At 34.6% G+C, this 21336-nt stretch overlaps 6 protein-coding genes and 1 pseudogene across 7 annotated transcripts; 2 read left to right on the top strand and 5 right to left on the bottom strand.

The window, feature by feature from the left end:
- Positions 1-78: 78 nt before the first annotated feature.
- LOC111299512 (protein NUCLEAR FUSION DEFECTIVE 4-like) lies at positions 79-3250 on the bottom strand. 2 transcript variants are annotated; one of them, XM_022894728.2, is made up of 3 exons: positions 2562-3250; positions 1019-1956; positions 79-908 (listed from the first exon to the last, which is right to left on the bottom strand). In XM_022894728.2, the coding sequence occupies exons 1-3, from the start codon at positions 2895-2897 to the stop codon at positions 401-403; spliced, it is 1782 nt and encodes a 593-aa protein (XP_022750463.1). In that variant the 5' UTR covers positions 2898-3250; the 3' UTR covers positions 79-400. The 2 variants fall into 2 exon arrangements, with proteins under 2 accessions (XP_022750463.1, XP_089603607.1); XM_089747481.1 differs by having other exon boundaries at positions 1019-1963; positions 2562-2855.
- Positions 3251-7918: 4668 nt separating this feature from the next.
- Positions 7919-8668, top strand: LOC111300485 (uncharacterized). Its single transcript, XM_089747480.1, has one exon. The coding sequence runs from the start codon at positions 8260-8262 to the stop codon at positions 8470-8472; it is 213 nt and encodes a 70-aa protein (XP_089603606.1). The 5' UTR covers positions 7919-8259; the 3' UTR covers positions 8473-8668.
- A 150-nt stretch (positions 8669-8818) lies between these two features.
- Positions 8819-10376, bottom strand: LOC111300484 (uncharacterized). The gene has a single exon (XM_022896116.2). It carries the CDS (start codon positions 9844-9846, stop codon positions 9640-9642), a length of 207 nt encoding a protein of 68 aa, XP_022751851.1. The 5' UTR covers positions 9847-10376; the 3' UTR covers positions 8819-9639.
- Positions 10377-11647: 1271 nt separating this feature from the next.
- Positions 11648-12422, bottom strand: LOC111300483 (uncharacterized). Its single transcript, XM_022896114.2, has one exon. The coding sequence runs from the start codon at positions 12069-12071 to the stop codon at positions 11859-11861; it is 213 nt and encodes a 70-aa protein (XP_022751849.1). The 5' UTR covers positions 12072-12422; the 3' UTR covers positions 11648-11858.
- A 1397-nt stretch (positions 12423-13819) lies between these two features.
- On the top strand, positions 13820-14811 carry LOC111300482 (uncharacterized). Its single transcript, XM_022896113.2, has one exon. It carries the CDS (start codon positions 14322-14324, stop codon positions 14532-14534), a length of 213 nt encoding a protein of 70 aa, XP_022751848.1. The 5' UTR covers positions 13820-14321; the 3' UTR covers positions 14535-14811.
- Positions 14812-14883: 72 nt separating this feature from the next.
- Positions 14884-16836, bottom strand: LOC149513710 (uncharacterized). Its single transcript, XM_089747479.1, has 3 exons — positions 16715-16836; positions 15420-15947; positions 14884-15336 (listed from the first exon to the last, which is right to left on the bottom strand). Exons 2-3 carry the CDS (start codon positions 15701-15703, stop codon positions 15294-15296), a joined length of 327 nt encoding a protein of 108 aa, XP_089603605.1. The 5' UTR covers positions 15704-15947; positions 16715-16836; the 3' UTR covers positions 14884-15293.
- LOC149513709 (uncharacterized) lies at positions 16290-16896 on the bottom strand (annotated as a pseudogene).
- Between the last annotated feature and the right edge of the window lie 4440 nt (positions 16897-21336).

Below are 21336 nucleotides of genomic sequence, written 5' to 3'. Positions count from 1 at the left end.
CAGAGCTTTACCTATCAAGACAAGCACCAATCTCCATAATCAAGAGATAAATTTGAAATCTAGAATCTAGATCACCTGTAATGAAAAATGTCAAAAAAACTTCCATATTTAAAATCAAACTGAGTTCAAATAACAAGTGAGAAAATGTACTACAATATTTGGACACTCAAAGCAGAATCTTTCACAATTAAATGGTATTACTTAACTACGTTACAGAGCAAAGAGTAAAATTAAAATCTAATTGTGTTTTGGTTTTGGAACATGCTCCACGCTACAATCTTTATGGCAATACTATCACAACTTTAAGGAAAACTCATACAATCTCAGTTTCCCCGCAAAAAACACCATGGAAAATGGGTGGAATATTCATAAGAGACCCTGCTAGGTATCATCCTTGGAGTCAAGTGCGAGACTTTCCATAGAGGTTGGCATAAACAATCTGAGTGCGGTACACAAGTATCATGCTTAAAACAGCTGCAATGATGCAAAATCCTGACATAATCATGGAAGTTAGAAAGAAGCATATAGAACCTTCACACTTAAGTGGTTCATCTTGGGCAAACATCCCTGAGAAAATTGACCTTGAAATCTGCAGCTGGATATGATGTTGATGAGCTTGCTTCTCTGCTTCACGGTCATAAATACTGCTAGCAATCAGACCTGAGAAGACAAGTGAACCAGCAGGATTTGCCAGCGTGAGAAAATTGTACAGAGCCCCGAACTTTTTCAAGCCAAACAACTCGGAGGCAGCTGCGGGCACAATTGCCCAGTGGGCACCATAGCCAAGCCCAATCAACAGAGTACCAATGTACATTGCTCCAGGCCATCCCTTAGCAAAGAAGACATGGCCGATAGCCATAACAAGCTGGGCCACAGCCATGGCTGCTGGCCTTGGATAAGCATAATCCCTATACAGTGATGCCACAGTAAAAATATATAAAAAAAAAGGAGTCAAAACCATTATTAAGGTAATGTTTGATGCTATCAGCATCCAGGTGCAAATGATATCAGTCTGTACCTCACAATAATCTCTGAGAAGTAACCCCCACCAACACGACCAAGAAAGTTCCAAATGCTAATCATGGATACAAATATATGAGTATTATCATACCCTAGAGACTGGCTCATCTGACCAAGATTATCTATCACTGTCAATCCTGATCCTGAACCTAATAGAAGAGAGAAAAAGATAAGCCAAAAGTCTGCTTTAATTAAAGCCTGCATCAAGGTAAAGTCCTCCCCTCTACGAGGACCTTTCCTTCTCTTCACCCTTACTGCTCCTTCAGCAGCTGCCTGGAACAGTTTTGTTTGCAACTGAGCAATTCTTTTATGCCTTTCTGATGCTGGAAGTAAGTCTACTTCCTTAGGTTTCTCATCTTCAACCTCACTGAATATTACTTCGTGTTCCCGCACATCCTGTTCCGACTTTCCTGCCTCTTGTTGCTCTGGCTTTGGTAGAAGAACCTCTTCTGCTGGATCTCTAGGCTCTTCGCAGAAACTCAATGCAATGGGAATAACCATGGGAATGAAAATAAGAAAAAACAGAATCACTGTAAAAAATGTGACTAAAATGTGGCTCACGCGAACAAGATCTTCCAGAAGCATGACTCCCATCAAGTAAGCAGCCAACAGGAGGCACACACTATAAATAAATGTAAAACTTAAACCATCAGATGGCCGCACTTGTCTGTGACCTCCAACAGGTCTGATAATGAACATTAGAGCGATAACTACCATTGCCGGCCCAACTGCAACCATGAATATTAAAGATGCTTGATCTGGGAAATTAATCATTGTGTATATCTGAGTCAAAATTGCACCGCTCAAACCAGCAAAGCCCTTGAGTATTCCTACCACTGGACCCCTGCTTTTGGGAAAGTTTTGCACACAAGAAACCAAAGCAGCAGTATTGAAGTAGGTTTCACCGTTGGTTCCCACAACTATTAAGATGCACATCTGCATACTGAGATGGATTAACAATCTAAGCGAAGTGATATGCTATATAATATTAAAACTTTCTGAAGATACAAAAATTTTCGGACTCAGTTGAAAGGAATAGCTTGAAATGGTTTTAGTAAGGGGTGGAACAAATCAATCGCCTTAATTTACCACCTCAAATCCACAAACAATAATAACTTTTGATCTTCCAGATAAAAGAACATAGATTAATATCCATCCAACAAATTTTCTACTCTAATTCAGGATCGGATCACCTCTTGTTCTTTCTTCAACAGAACATGGCAATCTTCCATTTATTTCCTAATTTGTGCCACGGTTCATATGGCGATTAAAAAGACAAAAGTTAAAAGTTAAAACCATTACTATATGAACCTCAAAGCTGAAAATTAAGAAACAAAGGATCACATTATTTCCAAGCAAACAGAAGGGAAACAAAAGAACAGAAAAAGAATTTCAAAGTAATAGACTTAAATCAAGCAATCAACATTATCAACTACCAACCAAAATCAATCAACAGAAAAACAAAAACTTTCAGGTTTCAGCTATCTCATTCATAAAAAAAAAAAAAAAAAAAAAAAAAAAACTTTTAAATTGAAACTCACAGCCCACAAAGGCAAAACTGGAACTCTCCCGGTAACAATCAACCAAACCCAACCATAACCAACAAGATTCTGCAGAGCACCAACGAGCAAAGCACCCCATAGAGGCAAAATCTCAGACAAGCTCCCTGCTAAGAACCCAACACTATCTCCAAGATCTTTAGCCACACCTAACTTTGAAAGCTGCCTTTGATTATAATTCAAAGAACTCTTTATCACAGGCGATATGCTACCAAATATATACCCAACCCCAGCACAAGATTGTATCCACATTGCAGCCACAAAAACCAGCCATCTATTATTCACAAAAGCCTGAAACCTTTCTTTCAATCTTCCCATTATGCGATTCTCCAAAAACCGGCCAATAAAAAGAAGAAAGTGTTCTTGATTGTGAACTTTTGGCTTCTGTTCTTCAATCCAAACTGTAAAATATGGATTTTTAACAAAAACAGGTCTTTCCTTAAAGGTTAAAACTTTGTGGGTGGAACTCGGACAATAAAAGAGAAAGGCAAAGGATAATGCCGATTGACGTGGATGTGGTGTTTCTTTGGGCCACCGGTCATGAAGGTGTACGGTTATGGTGCTGGCATTTTTTGCCTTATTTTTATTCTAACCCCGTGAATTTCGGACTGTTGTTCTAGATATTTACAGGAAATGCCACTGTGGAAAAGCCCGATGAGAAAAAAAAAGACGTTGATTTGATGCCTCATTGTTACCGTAATATGTTTGAGACACAAATCGTTTGGAACTGGTTTTTTGATTCTTTCTATGGCAGTTACTGTTTGATTTCCTTGTTCTTCTGTTTCGTGTTCTGGCGTTGACACGTGTTATATTTGGAAAATTGATGGTTGAGATCAGCTCTTGTGTAACTGCCTTTCTCTTTGTCCTAAAAGTTTCACTGTCAGCAACAGGAAAAGCAAAATAATAATTCACAATGGCAAGCATTGTCAATCACAATCACAGCATCTAAGTTTTTCCCTTGACATTATCTTTTACGAGAAAAAGAAACAAAAAATTATCGACGGTTGCATTTGTAAATATGAATAATCTATTGTTCATGTACGTCAAACCTTCTGTCAGGAATAGGTCAAAAAATATGAAATTGAAGTTGGGTTTATCCCAAATACTTCACTCACATTTTTTCATTTTCCATTGTTTTCGTCTTTAGTTTTCAGTGCAGAAAAACAATATCTATGAAATAAAATGTACTCTCTGTCATATAGGTGTTAACTCTTGACAATTGACGTATGAAAAAAATTGCTGTTTCTGTGGAAAAAGAGCTGTTTTTGCCAGAAGCAAAAAGGTTAGAGCCACCAACCTTTTGACTGATAATGAAAAAATCCCATGTGATTTTAAAGTCTATAAAATCAAAGTAGCTATATATATTCTTTCTAGATATGGAGTTTTGAATATTTAACATTGATTATATATTTAAGAAAAGATTTAACCAATCAAAAGAGAGGAGTTTTAAGCTTTGTTAAAGTTTTGCTGCATAGTCCAACAATTTTTCAGATTAAAATAATTAATACTTGAGCGACCAACCCATCCCTACTTTATTGCGATCATAATATTAATAAAGCTGATTCAGCTTTTGTATTTGTGGTCATCTAGTAATTGTCCTTTTGTCCATTAATACAATAGAAATAAACCTCGTGCGAAATGTTGAGAGCAAAGCAAGTGCTGACAGACAGGAGGTGAGTGAGGACCCAGCAGGAGAGGAGTTATCCTTGTTTTGAAAAAATTGTCAAAGACATTGGGCCCAGACACCAGATGGACACCAGATAGAAATACTACAATCCATATCCTGGCTGGAAAGGCAGCTAGTTCTCTGTTGCTTAATTTGGCGCTAAACTAGTCACTGTTGACCAACGGCTTTTCTAGCATCAAACGGCCGGATGCCTCCAAAGATAGGCGGATTATATATGCATATCTGCCTTCTTATCCATCCCAATTATGCTATCTATCTATCTATCTATCTATATATATATATATATATATATATATATATATATAGCTAAGCTTGGGGCTAGGCATTTCCTTCTTATCCATTATTTCCTTCTTGGTATAGAGATCCTGTAATTGAATATTGACAATGATGAATTTAAGCTTTTCAAACCCTATACACAATTGATGAGTTCTTAATTTTCCTTGTGCATTAGCTTTGTCACAACTATGAATTATACTAATTAGTTGTCAGGTCATGTAATGTCTTCAATTTTATATTAAAAAAATATGTGAATATGGTATGATATATATATATATGTAAAGATTTAAATTTAAATTTGTAAAATATTTTTTGTGAGATAAAATAATAAAATCTTTAAGTTAAAACAAACAATACTTATCAAGTTGAGTACAATATTTTCACAAGTTAGGTTTCATCAGAATGAGAATTTATGCTTGTGATGAAACAAGATTTTGATATAACATCACCATTGATTTCAATCTCATTGTTGCAACTCTCGTATTTTATTGTCACCATTATTTTTAATCTTATTGTTTTACCAAACAGATCCTAAAAAATGACATTCAACTAAAAAACAATATACAATAGCTAGGTCTACATTCAAAATTGCTTGTATATATATATATATATATATATATATATATATGTTGGATATATTGAAATTGTTCCTGATTTATGATAGATGGGAATAGGATCCCTTAATATTGAATATTGATCGAAAATCTGAACTCAGTACATCTTATTACACGTGTAAAAGCCAAAAGGTAGATGAAACGATACCACATGGAGTTATAGTATACAATAATGTGCAGTATATTTTTATGTTTATTTTTTATTTTGTCTTTTAATCTGTCAAAAGCACTTAAATTTCTGCTTTAATGGCAATAACTTGCCTTGATTAGTAGTTTAAGTCTATATTCTTCAACAAGGATGGAGTAGAATTAATAATCAATGTCCTTTATGAACCCAAAGGGAATTTCCACCAGCTACTACATATATAAAACTTGTTTCAGCACTTGACGTCAGGTTCACTAGAAACCACTTGATGCCTGAAATATAGTGTTTAATTGCTTTCCTATGTACTTTAATCTCATGAACAGTTAAAGACAAACCTTGATTAGGTGATTTAGCAAATAAAGAAAATGGCTACTCTTCCCACCATACACTACAAATCTAAACCCGATTTGCTACATCTCAAAAGAAAAAAAATAAAGGGTCATAATCTGATATGTTGTCATTCACTTATTTAAACTTGGGAATATGCTTTTTTGCACCATTAAGATAAGAAGAATTAGGTATTTTCTGAATGATTGTGCTTATGGATTCTTATACTTCACAAATGGATAAAGCTTGGAGGGTTCTCACTGCTCAGTTTAGTTTTTACATTGGAATGCCAAATTCAGATACGTAGCTATATATACAGAAAAAGGTAGCTCGGATGAAATTGATGTGGTAATTCCATATGGCTATCTAGCTTTAATGTGCCTCCTATGGCCATCAGTATTGATTTTGGTCCATCATGCTGGGGAGAGGTTGAAATCTCCCTTTCAAGACTTGCTTTTTTATGTGTGGTACCGCTTTGAGAGGTAGGACTAGTTGAAAAACTAGTCGCATATTCTCACAAAAATCCTATCAGAAATGAAAAAAATCTAGTCAGCATATCATGTCATGGGGCTAGCTTTTTATGTCAATCTAACCTAACTTGATTTGATATATATGAGGTCTGAAAATTAGAAATCGACATTTTTGTACATTTAGCAATACATTTTCTGGTTAAATATTGATGATCTTGTTGACTGAAGTTTTCACCTCATAATTTCAAGCTGTTGGATTCTAGGATTGGTTTAAGCATACGAAGTTAATGGGCAAGCGGCATTAATATTTGTTGAGAAATACAAGTCTTTGTCTCTTCAATAAGATCTTAAAATAATTGACATGCAATTTGTGTGTGTATATATATATAGGTTATGAAATCTTTTTCAGTGTAACTTATACAAATCTGTGTATATCCATGTTGTATAATCAGCAAAGACAAGATCTTCACCATGAACCTTATCTATTTTTTTTTAATATATTTTTATCGCTTGTAAGTTGATCAAGTTGGTTCAATCAAATCTATGAAATGGAGAAAAGTTAAAAAGCATATCCAGCATTCATGCATGAAAAATAAATTAATAATAATTAGTTTTTCACATTAAAATCTTTTGTCTATGATGGAGACAGAGATATTCAGCATATCAAATAAAATAAGACTTTACAGGATTACCGATGTGTCCGAGTGGTTTAGGAGACAACCTTGAAATCTGTTGGGCGTCGCCCTTGCTGTCGACGTTTCGTCTTTTCGTTTCAGGATCATAAGCCCACTTTTAATGGACCATAGTTCAGCTTAGCCTTAAGGGTAACCCACTGGCCACTACATTAATGGGTTTGCAAACCATTGGACAATCCATTCGGGGGCATTCAATTCTCTACTTTGCTCTCATATTTGTATTTCCTTGTTAGCTGTTGGGGTGCAGATGTAGATTGGGTCATAGTCAGCCGGAAATTAAACATTCCTATCTGTTTAAGATCCTAATGGAGAGTTTGCCCATGTTTGGGATTGGTTATCTTTCCTGAAGCAGCAGAATTGTGAACATTAACTGACTCATTCACATGCTAAATTTCAATTTGGAAACCGTCACCTTCTTGACATGTGAAAAGTTAGCAGGCTCCTGTGATTATCCTGCAAATTTAACTTTTGCATCTTTCTCTGGGTTACTTGATATTCCATTTTGCTTTATAACTTGCTCTGTATTTACTTCTGCTAATACAACCCCACAATACCAGTTGCTGGCCCAAATAGAATGGCACAAATAATAAAATTGTGGATATGGGGATTGAAAATCATATGCTGACTGACAACATTGGAATTTCTTGCCTCTCAGAATCCATCTCTGGCAAATAGTCATTAACCAAATCAGGTTTGCAACCAAAACATCCTTAATGCTAATATTATCAAAGCTTTTTTTAAAGGAAAATATTATCAAAGCTTTAATTATTGATCAAGTAGATAAAAGTAATCCTGGAATGTCGAGAAGGCTACCATAAATTCTTTATCCTCACATTGGCGTGATCAGGGGTATATATCCACAAAAGCCCTCCCCAGAATACTGATCCTATAAGTAACCGAAAGGCATTAAAGACTTTGGAAGATTCTCTCACTCGTGTGGATAAATTTTGATTCAAGATGAAAAATACTCACTAATAAAGTAAACTAATCTATTGCAGAGCTTCTTGTAACATCCTGTCATGGACAAATTCGTTTAGTCATTATCAATTTTTGAAACGTACTTGAAAATGCTGAAAGAAGTTAAAATTTGAAACAAAATTTGCCCGTTGGCGTTGGTTATTGGGGCGCATCAAATTTGCTCAGAAAAGAACAACCAATGCACAGTTTGTCCAACGGCATTGAGTGTTATAGCGAAGTTTCTTTTCGACCAAAGTGCAAGTGATAATCGTCAGTGGAGAAAAATGTGAATCCCAATTCCTTGATTAGCTAATCTTCACTTTTCCTAGTCATCAAACCCTTTGTTCCTTCTTCCTAAAGCAGAACACCACCTTTATAATCACCTTTGTCCCTTTTTTTTTTCCATTTCCATCTCCACTCCTTACATTCATTGTAGATCAGATTACCACCACCTAGTGATTTACATTAAGGGTCTGGTGTTGCTGAGAGAAAGAGGAGGGAGAGGAAAGATGTCTGATTGGGGGCCAGTTTTCGTGGCAGTGGTGCTGTTCATACTGCTAACACCAGGGCTGCTGATTCAGGTTCCAGGAAAATCACGGTACATAGAGTTTGGAAACTTTCAGACCAGTGGAGTATCCATCCTGGTGCATTCCATAATTTACTTTGCACTCATCTGTATCTTCCTTTTAGCTGTTGGTGTGCACATGTATATTGGCTCATAGGTGACAAAAACCAAGCACCCATCTGTTTCAGAAACTTATCGAGAGTTTCCAAATCTGTGGACTGGTATGTAATTCAGTTTCTATCGCTTTCATCTGTTTCTTTTTTGAACCAAAATTGCTACATAGATATTTTTGTTTGTCATTTGATTTTGTACTTCCCATTGATCTTGCAACTTGACAATAATTGTTTTGGTTCTGGTTTGCGGATCTACTTCTGTCTTACTCATGGTTACCAGATCTAAACTTCTTCAAGGTTCCTTATAGTTTGCTTTATTCCTTTTACCTTTATTAATCACGTGGGATGTGGCTACTAACTAATGTACAGTTAACTAAGTACTGGATGAACATTCAAGAATCATCTGCTAATGGGTTGAAAGGTGGGACAGAGCATTTATACTTCTTTTTTCTTTACCTAACTAGTTATTAATCAGCTGATTTGACATAAGAGAGGGCAATGAGAACGGCAGGTTTCTGTAGCTTTCTTTCCTTGTCAACATGATTATTGTGCACGAAGCCGGTCATTTCTCAGTAAAATTAAGCAAACAACTGTGGAAATTCATATTTGACTTGGCAGGATTCTAGGGTATCAAATTTGCATACCCTTACTAGTTATGATTCATTTATGGTGAAAGTTAGCAATTGGTGATATGTATTTCTATCAGTAATACCATTTATAAGCTCCAAATTTGGCCCTCAGTTGGATCATCACTTATGTAGACAATGTCAACTTTTCATGCTTAATCAGCAGTTCATGGAATGGCAAATCTGAAATTGGGCCTTGATGCATTTATAGAAAATGAACTCCAATAATGACTGTTGAGCGAAACCATAGATACTGGAAGCTGTGTATAGTGCCAGAGAAAATAACTAAAGCTGTTAATTCTTAGCAAGTTCAGAATCAAAGAAATATTTTTAACAGAACATCTGCCCAGATAACTGCACTGATCAAAGCAAAGTATTTCTTTTCTTCTTAAAATTCACGACTTCAAACAAAACTACAGAAGCTAAAGAACCCTACCAACTCTTTTTCTTCATGAGTGAAAGCAAGGTTTTCACGGGATCATACGACAAATTAGAACTAAGAAGTAACACAGTACAAAATGAAAATCTCATCCTGTCAAGTTGGAGAGAGTGCCTGCACAACTTTCCCGAGTCACCCTTTTATTCTTAGATATGGAGGTGGATATGAAGAACGACAAGAAACAGGATGAGGAACAAAGCATAGAGAACAGCATGCACAAATATGGCGGCCACACTAGTCTTCATGTTCATAAAATCGATGGCTTGGCTTCTCCCAGGGATTTGCAGGACTAACCCTGGTGACAGAAATGCAAACAGCGCAGCAGCTATGAGGGGAGGAGCCCAATCATTCATTCTATATGGCTTCAAAAAAAATCTCAAACCTTCTGTATATGCAGCTACTTGAGACTCAAACCTCCTCTAGAATTGATAGTAAAAAGGAAGAATCAAACAAGCATAAAAAACCAGGATATTGGATGTTTATTTTCTGGTGTCTTCAAGTCAGTTATAGAGAGAATAGGAATCCCATAAAGCTGAAAAATAAGAACTCTCAATTATTCCCACTTTCTACTTTTGATCTTTTAATTCTCTAGCTTTTGTTGAATGAGGCAAGGCATAATTTTTGTGGCTAGGCCCTCCACAGTCAATTGCAGTACCATGTATCAGCTAGCTGTTGGTGCTTCATGCTCCATCACCGTCCATTTAAGGATTACAGTTTGATAAAATCACAAGCTTTTATAGAAGAAGGTGGAGCTAGGATTAGCCAATCAATGGAAGAAATGGCCGGAGAGAGGCTAAGGCCTTCTTTTTATCTTCTTCCTTTTCATGCCTTTGATTATTAAAATTTTAGATAACATAATGGCTTTGACAATATATTACCAACTCCAAACCCATTTCCTGTAGAAACTAAGAAGTAATTTAATATTTTCCAAGCACAATACTCTGTTACTGCTATGGATTCATTGGTCAAATCTTATGATATTTCAAAAACATGGAAATTAAAAAAATTTCTAAAAATTAGATATCCACCAACATATTTATATATGTTATGGGCTTCTTTATTTTAAAAGTTCTGTCATGGTCACAATTATCCCTAACTAAGCTTCCACTAATCAAAATTTGGCAAACTTAATCTGATGGCTCACTTCTTAACCGTCATTTTCAAGATTTTTCACTTCCATCCCATCTTCCTCTTCCAGGCTTTAAAATTACCCAGAAGCAATCTAGTTTTTTCACTTTTCACCTCTGGGAAAAAGAAAAAAAAAAGAACTTTTAAGACTCATTTCTGAAGCTCTTCAGGTCTAGTTGATTTGGGAGCATGAAGACTAATGGCAAGGCCATTGCTATTCACACTGTTCTTTTCTTTGCCATCTATGCTGTTTCGATCCTGGCTGTGCACCTCCATTTCTACACCTGAGGCTGGGGGAGAGTCTGGTTATTGGTCTCTATATTCAAGATCTGTGTTGGGTTTTGGTTAATCATTGTATTAGCTTGTTTCAGTTTTGGACCAATGAAATTTGTGGCACAGATCATAATTTGCCAAAGTTTACTTTTTTTCAGTGTGAAAATTCTCATTTTCTCTCTTTCAAGAGAAGGGCTTTAAGATTGGAACTTTAATTATCTTTGGCCAATTTTTTCTTAACCTTGACCATCTGAGTTAATTAAATCCTGGTGATTTGCCATTTGAAATTTGTCACTGTTGCTACTGCCTTTGAAAGTTTTTACTGGATGATTTCTCATATTATGTTTAGCTATTTCTTCATTTAGCTTGGATGCTGAAATAAAAAGCTCTTCCATTAATTTGGAAAGCTATCAGTAAATATAAAAACAAACCCAGGGGGCTTTAAGGCAAAGGGGTCTGACTTCTGAGTCTGTTCTTGGTTTTCCAGGTGATGTCTTTGCCGACACTGTCAAAGGCAATCTAAAGGACAGTCGCCCCCTTTTTTAACGGTTTGATAATTCACAAATAACTAATGTTGCACTTTCATTTGGCTAGGATCAGTAAAGAAACTCAAGGAAAGAGAAATATATGCTGAAAATTTTTTGGGATTTTAGAGAGCAGAGTTGAAAAATTCGTTCATATGACCATCATCCGTCAAATATGACCATCATCCGTCAATCAATCAATCTTGGATAAATTACAAGTGAAACCACCTTGTCAAGAAATAGCTTCATTATTACACATTTCAACGTTTCTCTTGCAAACAACAATGAATAAAATAGTGAAGAAAAATAAAGGAAAAACGAAATCAGATTGATAATAAGAAAGAAGGTAGAATATGAGCTCCATCTTAAGAAAACAAATTGGGGAGCCAAAGAAAGAAAGAAAAAAAAAAGGGAAGGTTACCCTTTTCTTGAGACTTAGATCAGTCAACATGTATGTGAATACCAATTGCAATGATCAAGATGGTAATTATGCAGAAGTATATAATGGCATGAACCAGGATGGCTATCCCACTTGTGCACATGTTACCAAACTCTATCACTCTAGTCCTCGATGGCAGCTGGAACAGCAACCCTGGCGACAAGAGGATGAACAAAACTACTGCAACAATGACCGGTCCCCAATCTGCACTCATTTCTCTCTTTCTTTCTTTCTCTAATTCGCTCCCGAAGCCAAGGTTTTGAATGTTTGAGAAGTTTTCTTCCTATACAAAATGGAAAAAGAAGAGGTGTTCATTCTGTTATGTAGGGGCCGGGAATGGAACTAATTTTTCTTGGTGGCGAAGGACGGGGATGATGCTAAACTTGGTGAGAAAGAAGAGATTGGGTTTAAAGGGGAGGTAAGGTATGTAAATGTTAGTGGGTTTGCTTTATGAATAACGAAACAAGCTCCTTTTCTTCCATTAGCTTCTAATAATTGTTTCGTTTCAATGCTTCTTTTTGCTTGCTTTATTAAAGATATATCAAAATAAATAAATGCAAAAGCAGCTGCATGCGTAAAGTTAAGCGCTTTACTTTGAATTCTTGTTTCCTTGTGGCTTAATGTATATCCAAACTTGTGTAGGATGTAACAGGGTAAGAAATTTCAATGGCTAATGAAGGTGATAAAAGGGACAATTTGGGTCATCATTCTTGACTCGAGTCTCAGTTACTTATCTGTTTACTATTTTACATGAACTGAAATTGAGTGATTCTGACACATATGATTCGATTTTATTGAAAGAAACACACAACAACAGGCTGGATTACTTGGAGTTGTTGTGTCTATAGTCACGAATGAGTAAGTAGAGATAGACGTCAAACATAACCAGCATCTGGTGAATGGTGATTGACAAAATGCCTGGTATTGATTGAGGATCTTGCCATAGAAGAACAGTCATTAGGACAGAACCACCAAATGATTGAAAAGTACATTACCAAGTGTGAAAAAGGCAGTGGTCCTGTATCAGAAAAGCATCCCTCTCAGTATGACTTACGGAGGCTATTTGCTTGTAATAAAGCTTGTAATGTTATTGGTAGACTCACATAGAGAGCCGAGAAGCATTCAAAACCAGAAGTTCCTAACCAATCACTTAAGATATAAGTCCAGTCCTCAATCTTATCTTTACTAATACTTAATTGACACTTTCACAATAAATCTGATATAGTTTATAATTGGGATTTCTTTCTGTTATATTGTGTACGTGTAACTCACTAAAACAAATCTTTGTAGTATTACATTTATTAGGTAAACTATGATATAGGTATTATTTTTATTAACCGGCAGTGGACGGAATATTTTTCCCATAAATACCTTAATTTTCAAAGATGGGCACCACATTTCAGATGATCGTGTTCATCAATATAACAGCTGTTCTGCTTACCTTCCTGGCCCGCTTCTTTCCTTGCATGTCCATTGGTATGTATAGTTGAAACCAAACTTTCCCTGGAAAGTTGTAGAATTCTCTAATTGAAGGTTTTTTCTTTTTTTCTTTTTCTGGAAGGCAAAAAGGATGGAGATATAGAAACATTACTAGGGCATGGAGGCTTGGGAAGACCACTCTTTTGATTGGAAGATTCACACGCACATAAAGGAAGCCAAGGAAGATGCAAGTGATATAAGATATGAAATCGGTTATCATGCTGTCATGGAAGTTACTTCTTTCATTGGCATTTTTGGGTGTTACATAATTTTTGTTGGCACGGTTGTACTACCAACCATAAGAAGAAGAGGGTTGTGCCAGATAAAGCTACTTCTTTATAGCCAGTAGGACAGACAGTATCCGAGATTGAGATCTAGGCAGAAACTAGAATCCAAAAGGTCTTTTAATTTCTTTTAGTTTATAAGTTACAATATTTCGAAAGGGCAATAAACCCAACTCTTTGCTAAGTAGAAACTCGGATCGACTATGGACCAACCAATATTGAGCTAAACGCCCAATGCAATAGTCTGAGAATAAAAGCATTGATCTAGGGTTTTCTTTCTCCTGATAAAATCAAATAAAAAACATAATAAACAAACCAAACAAATTAAAAGAACAAAATTTCTTAGGAGCACAACGCATTGACTTTTTATTTCTTGGAGTGTGCTCATTCAAGCAACAGCCGTCCAAAGAAAGGATATAATGCCATATTAGGCCGTCCAGGTCTCCATTGGCTTGTTCCTGTCAAAGTAACGTGGAACCCAAGGTTCATCTTCCGGCCATGAACTTTTTCTTTGTCTTTGTGGTTTCTTCTTTGTCCTTATTCATCTCCTTTTGTCTTTCTCTATCTCTGCTTTCCTCCTTTTTGTTGTGGTTCACTTAGCATTCTTATCTAAAACTTTGCATATAAAACCTTCATACATTTGTCAACCCTTCTCGTATATATCCCAAAAGCAATAGTCTGCAGGAAACAAAGGGAGAGGGATGTCAGGCGATTGGGGGCCAGTACTGGTGGCGGTGGTGCTGTTTGTGTTGTGTACACCAGGGCTGCTTTGTCAAGTGCCTGGAAACAAAAGAGCAGTGGAATTTGCTAACTTTCAGACTAGTCCGATCTCCATTTTTGTTCACACGATCATATTCTTTGGCCTAGTCGCCATCTTTATGATAGCTATTGGCATTCACATCTATTCAGGGTAGAATAGAAATTAGACAACCCCCCTTCCTTGCTCCATTTCATGTTGCTTTACTTGTCTAGCAAGAGGGTATATAGCTACATATCGTCACTCATAAAAATGGCCGCAAATCTTCAAAATCTCCTATCATCGTTTGCATTACTGTTGTTACCAATCGAGTTTCTTCATTCCCATGAGAAGATCTGTGATGATTTATGGTTATGTAAATGATTTTGTATTTACTATTTTACTAATGGTGAATGAGTGAAATGGTAACATAATTGAGCCTAATGGCAAATTTTATACAGTTTCTACTTTCATGCGTGACTTGCCATTGGTAGAAGAAAGCAACGGCTTGTTAGCGGAAAATTTCAGAAGGTTGAGTAAGCACCCTGGCCCATTCTCCATGGGCTACATTGAACCAAAACCCAAAACTATGGTTACTCAACTACCATTGTCCAATTAATTAGTGATTGACAACAATTTGGGCTTCAACAAAATTCTAGCACAAAGCAGGGTGATTAGAAACCATAAAACAAAGCCCAAAGTAGGACTGCCCTCATCAGAAATTGGTATTTTAACCCAATAGAGCAAATGTAGAGGGGTTTCCAATGTTCAGAGTAGAGGCAAAATGGCACTTGGCAAGCATTAACAGAAAACAGGAGAATTATTCTTAGCTAAAATGGCACAAAAATAACTTAAAGTCAATTTTCAGCAAAGGAACGTTAAACCGCCCAAATTAAGCTTTGCAATCCTCCTAGCCTTAATTTCAACTTTACAGGCTTCAAATATCAAGAAACTGTGTTAGCTTCACGAGAGCCTCCAAGCTGCAAAAACACTGGTTATTTCTGAGAAAACAAAACAACCCATTAGGCAGAAACTCTGAAAAGAATTTATTATGTATACTTACAAGGGACATCCTTGGAAACAACGAACGACCTCCCTCCGAAGCTCAGACAAACTTGAAACGACACCAACAAAGGGGAAAACAACGACCAAACCGATGACCCAAGGCATTAAATTAATGAAACCTATGATAAAGGTGACAGAACCGAACAGCATTAAAGCCAAAGAGATCCCAAGGAAAAAACAAGCAAAAGCTGTAGGAGAAATCCCGGATAGGGCCACCTGCCGATGGGGCCTGGAAGTAGAGGAGGAGGAGGAGATTTCAGGATTTGGATTATCATTGAACATAGTTCATAGATTGCTCTTGAGAACAGCTCTCAATCAAAATTTAGTATGTCATGTTAACCTTTTTCCAGGCCAGCTAGCACATTTCTACACCCAAATCTTGTGAAAAGAACAAGTAGTCTCTTCCTGAACCGTCCTCCTCGACATTATCTATTTGTATTATTATACTTTAATATGGATTAGTAAATAATTAGTTCCCGCAAGCTTCCAGGCAGCTTTCATCTCTCTTTGCCAACTTGCAAAATACCTAATCATGCAGACAGACAATTAGTACCATGTATTTGTACGGCTGAAGAGCTAGCAAAAGCTCCTTCACAACACAATTTCTGTTTTCGTTTTGTCAAAAGAAGTTGAAAATCCAAAAACACTACTAGTACTATCCGCATACACTGCCTCGGAAGAATAATATACCACATTCAAGCTACAGTAGGGGTGATAATATAATTTTTTTTTAATATAATCAGGAGTAAATTAATTTTCATTCCTTACAAGAATCGAATTTTGATTCACAATATTAAATTCTCTAATCATGACTTTTGGCATTCATATATATTCCACTGTAATCAAGAAGTGAAATTTGTATCAGAAATAGGGCAAAATCAAATTACTTTCAATTGAATTACAACTCATGCACGTGGCGAAGCTCCGGAGTCAAAATAAAATGCGCCTCAACCTAGGACAAGAACTATGCTTAATTATGGATGAAACAATTATAGATCGGTGGAATACCTCCAAATTCTATGCACAAATGAAAATCTTCTAGGATGATAACAGGCAAAGGAATTCATTAGTGGAACTTAATATTAAGAGGGTAATCCATTGGTCTTTCTAGTGAGTAATTTCTTGGAGCTTAATTCGTCCTGAGTTTTTTCATTCAAGCTTGAAACGTTTCTGAACTGAAGAGATGTAAGTGGTAGCCTTAAGATCAACACTTTCATCACCAGTAACTCTAAAGAAGTTGTCAATTTGGCTTAAATTTTTGCGGTTTTTATCAGCAGGTATGACAAATGAGACCTGCTTTGGCTGGGAAATCGTGTAGTCGTGGTGAACCCAAAGCTGACAGAAGGTGTTGTGGAAGATTCCCGGTTTGGCTTGACCTTGATGGTGTGCTGCATGGCTGCTGCTGGCCTGGCTGCTCGGTAGAATGGCGTCAGCTTCCCCTTGATGAACCCTCAGCGCTTGCGGTTGGACTTCATCTTAAAACCTGTCTGCGGTTAGATTTCAGATCAATTGATCATATGGTGAGGAGTATCAGAAGACAAGCCAGAGTAGGGTTGGCTATATATAGTAGTTGCTTGTGAACTGTTTTGTCTATACAAGCAATTTCAGATAAACATGAAAATTCTTGATGGATTGTGGTCCCTCGACTAAATATCTAGGAGAATATTAATCTTCTTTAAGTACAAAATTATGCATAATTTTACCCATATAACCCAATCATTTATTAAATACACAGACAGTTCTGAACACTTTATAGGGTATGGAAACACTTTATGGGATATAAAGAACTTGGGGAGAGTAAGGAAAGGAAAGTAAAGTAACACTTTATAGGGTATGGAAACACTTCCTGGGATATAAAGAACTTGAGGAGAGTAAGGAAAGGAGAGTAAAGTAAAAGAAAGTAAAGAAAATAAAAAAAAAAATTTTTGGATAAATATTTAATTTAAAGAAAGAAAAAAAAAAGTAAAAAATTAAATATTTTTTGGTTTTTCAAATTTTTTTAATACCTCAATTTGGAGAAAAAATTAAGAAAAAAAAGTTAAATTTTTTTTTTTATAAAAAAACTATTATGTCTACATTTTTATTAATACTAAAAATTTAATCAAAAAAATCTAAGCAAATCACAATCAACTTATAATTTTTTTTAAATCATTTTTTTTAAATAACTTTTATATATATCTTACAATATAAAAATTTTTTATAATTTTTTGGTAATTTGATTTTGATGAATGGTTGAATATAAATAGATATATTTTTTGAGTTTATAAGATGTTAGATTAATTCAAAATTCATCAATGCATATTTATAAAACATCTTCCTATTTCACTTGATTAAAAATCATTGATACAGAAGTAATTGTGAGATCAGACAAGATAACAAATATATCATGGTTAGGAGTGCTATAAAATCACAGACAACAAAAGATTATAATTGAAAAAAATTATTATAATAAATTATTTTCTTTTTTTTTTTTCACTTTTTATCCAAATAATGGGTATTAGAATTTTTTTTCCTTTTCTTTCCTTTATTAATTTAATTATCCAAATAAATGTTACATGTGTCTTTTTTTTTTCTTTTAAAAAACTTTCTTTTTCTTTTTTTTTATTAATATTTATCAAAATATAGAGTTAATAATTGTACATTTTTTTTAATTAATATGGCTAAAAGAATGCTCTCCTTTGCATATTTCATGCCTGCCAATTGCAAACCGCTAACATGCACATATCTCTTTTATTATTGTTAGGGAAATCAGCACCAAATAGTCAAGTGAATGCCCTTATCAGTTAGGCAAACCAGTGGATCCTACCAATTAGAATATGTTTGGTGTTTCGGCATAATGATAAAATAAACCCTCCAACCATACGAAAGTTCTCATTTACACTTCTATTCTTTTATTTGTGTCAATTGATTCCTTAATTTATTATTCAATTTCAAATAGACAGAATTTTGTAAGAAGGTGACACATATAACACCTGCGAGGCATTTTTAAGTTCGAAGGGCATTTCAATAATCTCTTCTCATAGAAATTGTTAATAAACAACCAAGGTTAATTTAAATTTTTTAGTTGACTTAATATGTTAAATTAATTTGAGATTACAATATCATGTTAGTTCGATCACTTTATCAATTTATCCAGCAAGCGCTTTTCAAAATTAATTTATCATCCTTTAAATGAAAGGTTAATGTTCAAATCAACTTGATACTTCAAATTATTTTAATTATAGAATTGATTTCGGATAGCTTAAATTATTTAAAATTTCTCACTTTTTAATTATAAATAAGATTATTCAAATACTATTTATATCATTTTACATTTTTCTAACTTTTCTATTTTTTTAAACTAATCTCTAACTTAAATATTGAAATACAAATATTTAAAATACCTTCAACCTTTATTTTTAATTACTCTTTTTTTCTTTGTTATAATTTTAAAGTTTTACCCTTAGCTCAGCTAAGCTGGGCCCGAGCAACACCAAGATTGGCCCTAGGTGGACTAATAAGTGCAGTCGGACCACTGAACATGAGTTATCCTGATATGATAGAGTATAGATAAGCCGTAGTTCATGTAAATACCCTGCTTTATTCTTTTGTATTTTTTTTCTTTCCCCTTTTCGTTGCTTTCTCATATTTGGATAAGTGGACATGTAGGATTGAAATTGCATCTTCCATTCTTCTGCAATTCATGCCTTGCATTTCTAATCGTCTCCTTTTCTACTGCTTCAACTCTGTCATCTGGAGCATTCTCTAAGAACATTGAGACTTTTCCTCAATGTTTAAGAAATTGAACTTAATTCTTTTTTTTTTTTTGGATGATTTTAAAAATGTTTTTTTATGTCAATTTGGTATATTCTTACAAAGATCGATCTTAACTTCTCTTTACGAAAAAAAGAGTGATTACTTATTAAATTGGGCTGAAATTACTAACAATATATGAAGTATTTGCTCTCCTATTTGCTTTATGAATTTTGATGTGTATAAAAAATATAATATTTCCATGGACCAAAAATGCATTTCCTTTTTATACAACTTTTCTAGGGTTAAGTTGTAAATTAAATGTAACAAAATTTCTCTAGATTTATCACCAATAATAGTCTTGTTTTCCTCTCAGGGTACTTCAAAAATATTCAAATTCATTGCTTCTTGTAGTTGGGTCTCAATCGGTTTAAGAATTCCTCTGGTCCTACTATTGTTCCCATGATACTCACATTCTTTAAAATTTCTTTGGGTTTTTTTTTTTTTTTTTTTTGGTTCGGTTGTTGAAAGGAAGAGATTGCAACAAACATTACCAACTTAAAAGCAGGCCAGATTTCTGGTCTTTGACTATTTACTTAGCAAGGCAGGCTCAAATATAGACACATGCCTCAACACTCTGTTAAGCAGCCTTCAATAATACAAATGCAAAATTGAAAGCCTGGAATATTGCAGTCCAAGGTTCCTATTGAATATATAAAGCTTATTTCCAAGAATTTTCAAGGGCATTAATTCTGCTTGACGAGTTTCTGTAATTAACCCACCTAAAGCCAATTTTTTTTCTCATAATTTGGGCAATTGGGGGTTTTGGCCAAAAAAATTTGTTTTTAACGTGTACAAAAGCTAAAAAATTTAAAATTAGATTTAACGATTTGTGTATTCGTATCATATAAAATAATAAAATCTATGTATTTTATCATATTTTATACGAAAATTGTATGTTACAGTTTTTATCAACATAAAAATATAAAATATATGTTTTTAATTTTATTAAATCCATATATAATCATTATTAAAATTTTAAATCGTGTGATTTCGTATTTTATTTTTATATTATATTTATGTTATGTTATCATATCGTATTTTAAATTATTAGATATGCTTAAAGCTAATTTAGGACAATGCAAATTGAAGTTGGTTAAAAACTAGTTGCGATGACATATTTGAATAGGCATAAACATTTTTAATTTTATTGATTTAAAATCATTTCGAATGTACCACTTAACCATACCTTTTATTGCCTTCTATTACTGCAAAAAAAGAACTAGTATGATCGAAGTTTGTGTTACAAACCCAGGATCATGATTCATTCATTTAATATGCATAGATAATCAGAAAATGATGAAAATAATTGAGCAGAAAATGCTTATCATATCTTTAGCTTATCTTGAGCAGTTCCAATGGCTTCAATCTTCATAAGCAAAGGACATTCACAAACTATTTCCATCTAATATTTAATCAAAGATTCCCAAAAATAGCAAATCTATAAAGGAAAATAAGACAAATCAGTTAGGCTAGGTTCTGTGTCAAGCTGACGATTGGTGAACCAATGGCTTTTTCATATCTTTATAGCAAAGAAAAAGGCATCTAAGTTAATTGATAAAATACTACTTTTTTCTTCTTTGCAATACTGAAATTTCGTGAATCAAACATATACATGCCAATGTCAAGAGCATTTGCCTCGGGTCTTTGTTGCTTCTCCTAATGCATGTAAAACTACAGATTGTTTCATCAGTTTTTACCAAAAAAAAAAAAGAAAGATCTCAGAAGTGAAAAAATGGGTTTGGTTGATTACAACGAAAAGACGAGCTAAATTTCTGCCTCAAAATTGCAAGGTGAATAGCTTTTGTTCCTAATTGCCAAGCTCAGCATGCAGCAATGATGATGCTTTGGTGACGATGATTAGAAAGCAAATTATAGCAATATTAATGAATATAAAATGAGGGTCCTCCAGCCATGCTCTTTAGGCATATCTTTTACCAAATTAGGTGAAATAGAAGAAATGAAACTTCTCTCAGCATCAATTACCATTTGGATCGAATTATGAAATTTCTTTACACACAGCTCACCCTTTTCCTATATAAAGCAAAGATTTGAACATCCTAACCATTCTATATTTTAATATTATGTGTAAAAATATACCACTTCCTGATTTTTTGTCTTTT

Source organism: Durio zibethinus, chromosome 18 (genome assembly GCF_047325235.1).
Source record: "Durio zibethinus cultivar Kanyao isolate XHJ-2024 chromosome 18, ASM4732523v1, whole genome shotgun sequence".
NCBI classification, from domain to species: domain Eukaryota; kingdom Viridiplantae; phylum Streptophyta; class Magnoliopsida; order Malvales; family Malvaceae; genus Durio; species Durio zibethinus.
Note: the sequence above shows the minus strand (reverse complement) of the source record. Positions and strands in the feature narration are given on the sequence as shown.

Coding starts and splice junctions, on each gene's coding strand:
- LOC111299512 (XM_022894728.2), bottom strand. CDS start 2,897: ATGGGAAGATTGAAAGAAAGGTTTCAGGCTTTTGTGAATAATAGATGG. Junction 1,957..2,561: donor CAGTTTTGCCTTTGTGGGCT/GTGAGTTTCAAT, acceptor CTCAGTATGCAG/ATGTGCATCTTAATAGTTGT. Junction 909..1,018: donor TTCTCAGAGATTATTGTGAG/GTACAGACTGAT, acceptor ATCACTGTATAG/GGATTATGCTTATCCAAGGC.
- LOC111300485 (XM_089747480.1), top strand. CDS start 8,260: ATGTCTGATTGGGGGCCAGTTTTCGTGGCAGTGGTGCTGTTCATACTG.
- LOC111300484 (XM_022896116.2), bottom strand. CDS start 9,846: ATGAATGATTGGGCTCCTCCCCTCATAGCTGCTGCGCTGTTTGCATTT.
- LOC111300483 (XM_022896114.2), bottom strand. CDS start 12,071: ATGAGTGCAGATTGGGGACCGGTCATTGTTGCAGTAGTTTTGTTCATC.
- LOC111300482 (XM_022896113.2), top strand. CDS start 14,322: ATGTCAGGCGATTGGGGGCCAGTACTGGTGGCGGTGGTGCTGTTTGTG.
- LOC149513710 (XM_089747479.1), bottom strand. CDS start 15,703: ATGTTCAATGATAATCCAAATCCTGAAATCTCCTCCTCCTCCTCTACT. Junction 15,337..15,419: donor TGTTTCCAAGGATGTCCCTT/GTAAGTATACAT, acceptor GTGTTTTTGCAG/CTTGGAGGCTCTCGTGAAGC.